The sequence below is a fragment of the Colobus angolensis genome, unplaced genomic scaffold, assembly GCF_000951035.1.
Source record: "Colobus angolensis palliatus isolate OR3802 unplaced genomic scaffold, Cang.pa_1.0 Scaffold16, whole genome shotgun sequence".
Lineage (NCBI taxonomy): Eukaryota > Metazoa > Chordata > Mammalia > Primates > Cercopithecidae > Colobus > Colobus angolensis.
The window spans coordinates 11,895,416-11,904,576 of NW_012114710.1; the positions used below are offsets into that span (position 1 = coordinate 11,895,416).

At 40.6% G+C, this 9,161-nt stretch overlaps 1 protein-coding gene and 1 long non-coding RNA gene across 5 annotated transcripts in view; one reads left to right on the plus strand and one right to left on the minus strand.

Moving 5' to 3' along the window:
- The first annotated feature begins 3,880 nt into the window (after positions 1-3,880).
- The window catches only part of LOC105508267 (chromosome unknown open reading frame, human C8orf59), a 6,267-nt gene continuing 986 nt past the window's right edge, over positions 3,881-9,161 (plus strand). For 2 of the 4 annotated variants that reach the window (XM_011937109.1, XM_011937112.1), the window contains exons 1-2: positions 3,881-4,006; positions 6,800-6,916. In XM_011937109.1, coding sequence (XP_011792499.1) covers positions 6,803-6,916 — 114 coding nt within the window. In that variant the 5' untranslated portion in view covers positions 3,881-4,006; positions 6,800-6,802. Of the gene's footprint in view, positions 4,013-4,961; positions 5,003-6,799; positions 6,917-9,161 lie in introns of all 4 variants that reach the window. The other 2 variants (XM_011937110.1, XM_011937111.1) reach the window with 2 other exon arrangements.
- LOC105508266 lies at positions 7,130-8,644 on the minus strand. Its single transcript, XR_001001232.1, has 2 exons — positions 7,974-8,644; positions 7,130-7,326 (listed from the first exon to the last, which is right to left on the minus strand). It is a non-coding gene; the product is annotated as an uncharacterized LOC105508266 (long non-coding RNA).

Consider the following 9,161-nt stretch of genomic DNA (forward strand, 5'->3'; position numbering starts at 1 on the left):
AATACAAAATTAGCTGGGCATGGTGGTGCATGCCTGTAACCCCAGCTACTTAGGAGGCTGAGGCAGGAGAATCGCTTGAAGCCAGGAGCCAGAGGTTGTAGTAAGCTGAGATTGTGCCACTGCACTCCAGCCTGGGCAAAAAGAGCAAAAAACTCTGTCTCAAAAAAAAAAAAAAAAAATTAAATTGGTAAAGGACCAGGTAATAAACGTTTCAGACTTTGCAGGCTATGGGGTTTCTGTCGCAAGTACTCAGCATTAACATTATAGCATGACAGCAGCCAGATAAGATGTAAACAAATGAGCATGGCTGTGCTGCAATGACTCTTTGTGGACACTGAAACATGAATTTAAAAGAATATGCATGTGTCACTATGTATCATTCTTATGTTGAGTTCCTCCCCATCTTAAGATGTAACTTCATTCTTAGCTCCCAGGCTATACAAAAATAAGTAGTGGGCTGGATCTGGCCTTCGGGCTGAAGTCTGCCTATTTCTGCTCTGCGACAATCAAATGAGAGCTTTAACATGAATATTTCCAGAATTCAGAATTATCTTCACTCATAAATAGCATATTTTGTGCATATATCATAGTTCTTATCACTTTGTCAAGAATCATTGTTCCCTGTGGATTTACAATCCAGACAGTTGTGCCCTGAGAGATAGAAATGTGTTATGTTCTTCCTTTGAGCACCCACAGAGCCTAGGTGTCCAAACTATTTTGACTTAATGAAACTGTGTGGTGGAGAGAAGAGATGGAGGTTGAATAAGTGAGACAAATTTATTATGGAGTATCATATATACAATGCTGGCTCTGTTCCCTTAGAGGACTATGAGTTTTGTTATAGATGGTTTGTAATTTTATGTGGTGTTCTCATTTTCTTCTTCTCCTTAATTATCTTTGTTTACTTGTTGAATTGCTTCCAAGACAATTATTTGAGGTTCAGGTCTGTATAAAGAACTCGGCATTGCCGAGTCTATCCCAGGAAAAGTAAGTTTCTGAAAGATTATTTTTCTATTTATGATTTTATTCATCTTTAAGATTGTTAGAAAAACTGGAAATTTAATTTTTGCATATATTTTTAAAGATGAAAAATCTTTAAGCTAATATGTATGGTTCATTTGGAATATGGGTAAATATGGCTCTTAGAAAATTAACATGATCCTTTCTTTTGTTTTAGTAATACTTTATGCTTTCAGGTTTTATATTTCACTAACTCTGCACAATAATCCTGTGACATAGGTGAGACAGTGGAGTCAAGACTCTTTCAGGTAAAAGTGACTAAAAAATAAAATAAAACAAAAACAACCCAAAGTAGTTTAAGCTCAAAGAAGGTAATATTTTAGTTCAGGTACTTGAGAAATAGAGGGATAGATCTTTCTTCCATCTATGACTGAATCCAAGGACTCAAATGATCGCATTAGAGTCCTCGGCTCTGTTCAGTTCTGTCTTCTTGTGTGTGTTGCTCTCACTGTAGGAAGACTTCTTCCAAGTTGCTGGAGGAGATGGCCACTAGTAGCCTCCATTTTATATCATCCCAGCACAAAGACACCAAATGCAAGAGACAGCATTTCCCACCAGCTCTAGCTGGAAAATCCTTAGAGAAGGACTGTAGCTATCAGCCCAGCCAGGACCACTTGATCAGAGAAGAATGGTTATCCAGAAAGGGATGCTGAGCAGATAATCAATGTTCTCTGAAGTGGGTATAATGACCGTTTACATGCATATGGGAAAGGGAGGCACAGAGAAATGAAGTAACTTTTCCAAGATCACACTGTTGGTTGGTGGGAGAGGAAAACCAAAAACCCAGGCCTCCTCACTTAGATCTCTGCTCTTGCCTGAATAACTATGGTATTTTGCCACTTCAAAATAAAAGTGAGACCTACCAGTTTCCATAAAACACTGTAATGTCGTTCTGTTACATCTATTTCTTTGCCTTCTGTATATACATCAATAGCTTCACGTTCAAAGAACCAAATAATTATACCCAACTTATTCGCCTCAGTATTTGTGAATAACTCTGGCCTTATAAAAAGTCTAATGGTTTTTGTATTTGTTTTGCTTTTACACTTTATGGGCATTTTATGCCAGCATTTTTTGGTGTTTTTAACAGGTGGATCTTCAGAAAGAACATAAAAGTTTGAATAAACATATATTGGCAAGCAATTATTCCTCTCCCCTTAGTATATTCTATTCCTCAATTTTTTTGTGTGATGGGCATAAACATAATTAAATGATTTATCACAAAAATTGCTTATCTTTCTGTAAGTAGGCAAGTGCCTGGTTTGTTAGAAAGAGGACTCGACCAAGTGCTAACCAATGTGGATTTGAGAATTACTAAATTTACAAAAACTTCTAAAAAATTGTTTTAAAAAAATGCTTAGTTTTACAAAACCGTCTGGCTTTGTCATTTACTAGTTAGTTGTATGGCTGCCAGCAAACGGCTTAAACTCTGAACCTTAGTAGTATCATCACTTGCAAAAGAGGAGTGGTTTTATCACCTTATTTTGAGCATAGACTAGGCTGAAATCTTTTGTAAGCTACAAAATGGCATATAAATGTCAGTTTTACTGACAGAGCAGGAGCACCGTCATCTCGGACAAACACCGCCACTTTTAAGTTCCAGCTCCCTTTCTAGCCCCGTGCATTTCAAGGAAATCACTTCTCTTCTAACTACAAGCAGATACAAAGAGCAGTCAGTAAAATACAGATATGACAGCTCAGGCACAGAGTGAAGTAAGGGGAAAGTCTCTTGGGTAACTACCAAACCCCAGTGAAACAGCAGGCCTTAATAAGCACATTCCTTTCCCTTCAGGTGCACTAAGATAGGGAAGCTAAAAGCAGACTTTTAGCTGCCAGTATGCCTGCAGCTGTAGAAAGATGTATGGGAACAGACACACAACTCTCCCTCCCAGATAAGCACAACAAAGAGACACAGAAGCAGTCCAAGCCTCTGATAAACTCTCCAACCCCGAATCCTTAAAAACTCTTAGTCTGTAAGAGAGTGTGGCTCTGACCTAACTTGGCCAGCCGCCACTCTCAGGTTTATTTAAAATAAAACTGTCCCTGTTGACTATAAAGTCACCCTTCGTGCTTCTCTCCTCTTTATTTCTTACATCTACATTTGTTTGAAATCCAGCTTTTCCTATGACCTCAACAAAATAAATAGAGGCACATGTGAAAAGTTAGCGTTAATAGGGTTATTCTCTTGGAAGAACTGAGTCAATTTTCTTAAAACAGAAAAACCTAGACGACATCATGGGTTGAATGTTTTAAGTTCCTTGGTACCTGCTTTACTTGTATATTTTATATTGTGCCTGGTTTCTTGTGCCTCTGCAATGCTGCCAAAAATTTTCTTTTTGAAACAAGGAAGTTGCAATGAGAAAAGCATTTCTAACTGGCAGTGCATTACAAATCTTCCTTTCGGAGATTATAGCTCTAGATCTTTTCCAACCTCAAGATTCCCTCCAACGTCAGCAGCGCCCTGGAAACCACCCAGAAGTGCACAGCGCCTCCTCCTGGGAGCGTGGCAGAGTCAGCCGGGAGTTCGCGGCGGAGCGCTGACCTCCAGTGCGGCGGTCTTCACTGTGCAGTCTCAGAAGCACCTCGGGAAGTTTCTGCACAAGTACCCACGCCAGGAAGGGGAGACTTGGCTGGCTCTACAATGCCCCAAGCTCGCTGGAGCTGAGGATGAGTCTGCAACACCGCGGAAGACAAGGGACGCTAATGAGACTGGACTTCCGAACCTCGCTTTATGGGTGGGGCTTCGCTCTTTCAGTAAACCTTGCTCCATAGAGTTGGCTCTATGGGCGGGACTACGCCAGGTGGGTGGGAACCCGCTCTATGGGCGGGACTTCCGCCTGTGGGTGGGGCTCCGTTCGGCGGGCGGAGCTACGGCTCGTGAGCGGAATCCTGACTGGTTCATTCTCCCCGGAACTTCCTAGACGCGGTACGTGCCAGATGGTGTCTCCTGGAGCTTAGGAAGCTGCACGCAAGTATTAAATTTCTGGTGAGAGTTTAATAAATTAAGTTTTCTGGAGGGCTGGTGTGAAGTTTGCAGGGGTCGGGGTTGGATTGGGCCGGTTTCGTACCGCTGTGGCCTGGAGACTCGGTTCCGTCGAGCTCTGCCTCAGGCAGCCGTACTGGGTAGCAGGCCCGAAACCCCGGTGCTTGTTGGGCTTTCATCTCCTGACAGGATCCCAGTTTTGGAGCTGTGTCTTCCATGATCAGTTTCCACGTGGTTGTCAGAGAATGTCCCTCCACTCGCACACCCCCACTAGTGTATTACTTTCTCCACGAACCTTGCTCAGGTCTGCAGCTCTAGTAAACCTCTCCTCCACTTGTGTGCTGTCTGTGCATGGTCCATGTGTATATTATATATAGGTAGTGTCATGTGCAATCTAATACCTATCATGTCTGTGTATGTTCCGTATATGTCCTGTCATCATGTATGTTCTATATATATTTTTTGTGTATGAAATATAAGTTCTCTACCACACCTGGCATATAGCAATTGATTAATATATACTAGATGAATGATTGGATTTTGGTTACTATTGTAATTATTTTTTAAAATTTTTATTTATTTATTTTTGAGACTGAGTCTCACTCTGTCGCCCAGGCTGGTGTGCAGTGGCGATATCTCGGCTCACTGAAACTTCCGCCGCCTCGTGCCTCAGACTCCCGAGTAGCTGGGATTACAGGCGCGCGTCACCACGCAGGGCTAATTTTTATTTTTTTAGTGGAAACGGGGTTTCATCATGTTGGCCAGGTTAGTCTCGAACTGCTGACCTCAAGTGATCCGCCCGCCTCGGCCTCCCAAAGTGCTGGGATTACAGGCATGAGCCACTGCGCCCGGCCTGGAATGATTTTAGATTACTTCATTTGACGGGTTTTATTATGTGTATTTTAGTTTTTGCATCTTCTATAATAACCATGTATTTTCTATGGCATTCTTTTTTAAGTAGGAGGAATACTGTTGGGGTTCAAAAGCATTGCTGTTTTAGTTAAGTAGTTCCTTAATTACTTATAATGTAGTAAGGCTACATTGAAGGAAGATATAATTTCAGCCAAGGCTACGAGTGAGCAAAGGAAAAAAAGGAAGAATGTTCAAGATGTCTGTGCAAGAGAACAGTTAGACCAGGCTGGCTAGAGCAGGATTTATAGAGACGTACAGGAGATATGTGTGGCAGATTTAGGGTAGATTCAGCGTGCCAGTAATGTGCCAAGCCAAGGCACGTTGCCCCTTATACATTGGGAGAGCTGTTGAAGGTTTTTAACATTGGGAAGGTCGATCGCATAGCTTGGTGCCAGATAGCCACTGTGCAGATGACTTAAGCCAGGGGTTGGCAGACTTTCTGTAAAAGGTCAGACACTAAATATTTTGGACTTTGTGGGTCATAGTTTTAGCAGGAAAGCAGCCATAGCAGCACAATTGAATGGATATAACTGTATTCCAATTAAACTTTATTTTTTATTAATATTTTTGAGACAGAGTCTTACTCTGTCACTCAGGCTGGAGTGCAGTGGTGCAATCTTGGCTCACTGCAACCTCCACCTTCCGGATTCAAGCGATTCTCCTTCCTCAGTCTCCTAAGTAGCTGGGATCACAGGCATGTGCCACCACACCCAGCTAATTTTTCTATTTTTAGTAGAGACAAGGTTTCGCCATGGCGAGGCTGATCTCTGCCTTCGCCTCCCAAAGTGCTGGGATTACAGGTGTGAGCCACCATGCCTGCACTTGGCCTCCAATTAAACTTTACTTACAAGGACAGGTGCTTGGCCTGATTTGGTCCATGGGCATAGTTTGACAAACAGTGGTTTGAACAAATGGACCTACGGACTTCAACAGTAACCCAGTCCTGAGCTAAGTAATACTACACCATGTTTTTGTATAGCTTTTATGTTTATACATGAAGTGCAATACCACATAACGTTAGCTCTGATCTAGTCTGCCTGGCTGTAAGTCCTGGCATCTCCTGGTTATTGACAGTGTGACATTGGGCAGATTAACTTCTCTTTGCATCAGTGTTTTAATTTTAATCTTTAAAATGGGAATAATAGTACTTCTTAAAAAGGGTTGTTGTAAGCAGTAAATGAGTTAAAGCACATTAGTGTGCTTGTACATATAATAAAAGCTCAATACATGTTAACCTAATATTTTAAAAATTATTCCTCATATACATAATTAAAGGCAGATCTGAGAGATGTTTTAAGGTAGAATCTACTGGCTTAATACATCTCTAGCTACAGAGGAAAGACAGTATCTAACATTTCAAGGCAAGGGCCATTCACACAGAGGAAATATGGAAGTCATAAAAGTAATTTAAGGGAGAGAGGGTGGTAGGAAGTGGAGGATTAAGGACTGATTTTGATGGGATGCACAGGTGAGAAAGTAGGGAGAGGAAAGAGGAATAAAAAAGAAGTCAAGAAGGAGGCAGAATCAGTCTCTAAAGTATGATAGGAACCAGAATAGCATAGTAGTATATGGACTAACAGAAGGATGGGTACTGCTGAGAATAACAGTTATTGTGTTGATGATATTAATGAATTCAACCAGCAGGTATTAATTGGATGCCTCCTATGGGCCCAGTACTGGGGATACAGGAAAGAATTAGATACATACTCTGTACTTAAACAGCAGAAAATCTAGGAGTGAGAGACATGGAAATAATATATGCACCAACTTTAAAAATAAGAGTAAGATGGAATTTCTTAGATTTAATTGGTACCTTTAAAAGCTTAAAATTGACTTACGGTTCATAAATGTGGGCAATTTAATTGAATTGGTTTTCTTTTCTAGACAATGGGCAAGAACAAATTAAGAGGGCCAAAGTCCAGGAATGTATTTCACATAGCCAGCCAAAAAAACTTTAAGGCTAAAAACAAAGCAAAACCAGTTACCACTAATCTTAAGAAGGTGAGTATTAGTTAAGCACTCTGACTTTATTGTTTACAAGCAAAGTGTCATTGTAAGCTGCTGAACAACTGTATGCTATTACTTTTTAAAAAGGTTCTTAGTTTTTCCTAGAAAGGTAAGGATGGTTTCATGCATTTGTCTAAAAAAAAAAGAAAAATAACCTCCCTTTCTTGAAAACCAATGTTGAAAAGAAAAAAACATTTTAACTACAAATGTGTGAAGCTTCAATTTAATAGTTTTACTGAAGCATAGAACTCATTTAAAAACCATAGTATGGGAAACAGTTCTTATCTCTGAACTCAAATACAAGAATGTATTAATAGAGGCAAGACTTGGGATGTCAGTGAGCACCCATTCTTTTTCTCCTCAGTAATTATCTCTTTGAAGACATCTGCAATTCAAACAAAAACCTGTAAAATGAAGATAAAAAATATTTATTGAAATGCACAATTTGAAAGGGGTTTCTTTCTTTTGTTTATATTTCAAAATACCTGAGAAATTTCTTCATCAAGATTAACTAGATTCTTTTAAGAAACATTTTTAAAAAAATGTTTTCAAGTTTCAGTAGTAGGTGGAGTCAGCTCTCCAGGACTCAGTTTAATTATAATAGTCCATAGAAATCTAACATTTCATCTTTCAACTTGCATGAGCTAGCTGAGTTAAGCTTTTTGGTTGAATAGTTTTATGATTTTATAAATGCTAAGAATGAAATTAAGCAGATGATGGGGGTTTTGGGGATAACAGTTTACATAGGATGATCTTCATAGTTGACACACTGAAACCAAGACTAGAATGATAAAGAGCTAGGAAGCACTGGGAGTGGTGGGTTTGAGGCAGAGAAATAGCAAGTGCAGAGGCCCTGAGCTAGGGAAAAGCTTGGTGTATTTGAGGAAGATTATTTTATTTGGACAGGAGGTACTAGAACTTTCATATATGCCACCAGGTAGGATCTAAGAGAGAGATCTATGGGTAGGTAGCATAAGGTGCAAAGGAGGTAAGGGTTTTGAAGGAGAAACCGTTTGGCAGCAGCAGTGAAGAACAAGAGCATCACCCCTACCTCTCTTACACTCAGAATTTCTGAGGAGGACTCCAAGGGAAGCTGTCGTCAGGGGTCTTCCATTAAGACAAGAAGGTCAAGGAAGGATTCAGAGATGTACTATTATGTTAGAAGGGACTAAAAGTATTTGATCCAGGTTTCTTGTATAGATGAGGGATAACAGCACTGTAGTCTAGAAAGATTTTGGTCACCGTAAGGATACAGGAAAAAACAAACTCAGTTTCTCTTATTCTCACTCTCATACAGTCACTTCCAATACTGTATTTGTGGGGTGGTTTCCCCCACACCTAACAATTCTGCAGATGAATCTTCAGCAGGCAGCAAGTAGGTGTCTTTTAATTCAAATCCGACACTGCTGACCTGGAGATAGCATCAGATTCCACAGGTTGAGTCCTAAGTCTCTCTCCAGCGTCTAGTGACAGTCGCAAGCCCCAGATGTTTTACCTGTGCTTTTCACCAACCAGCTATAAATAAGGGTTCCCATGACCACCTCCTTGGGTTCGATTAATTTGCTAGAGCAGCTCACAGAACCCAGGAGAATACTTTAACCAGTTTATTATAAAAGATATTACAGAGGAGACAGATGAGTAGCCAGATGAAAGAGGTACAGAGGGCAACGTATGTGGGAAGGCGCAAGGAGCTTCCCTGCTCTCTCTGGGCATGCCACTCTCTAGGAGCCCCCATGTGTTCAACTATCCAGAAGCTCTTTGAACCCAGGTCTTTTGTAGATTTACGGAGGCTTCATTATGTAGGCATAATTCATTAACTCATTGGCCATTAGTGATGGGCTTAACGTTTATCCCCACTCCTCTCCCTGGAGCAGAAAGTCCTAATTTTCTAACCCTGTGTTTTTTATCTGACCAGCCCTCTTCCTGAAGCTATCTAGAGACTCCCCGCTACCAGCCATCTCATCAGCATTCAAAAGACACTCATCCCTCTTGATACAATGCTTTAAAAAGCTGTAGGACAGGAAATAAGGACAAAGACCAAATATGTATATCTTATTATGAATCACAATATCACAGTCACATATTTTGGCCTTCTGTACCAGTAAGTCTGAGGCATATCCACATAAATTCCATTTTTTATTTTTTTTTATTTAATTTTTTTTTTTTGGGACAGAGTCTCGCTCTGTCGCCCAGGCTGGAGTGCAGTGGCCGGATCTCAGCTCACTGCAAGCTCCGCCTC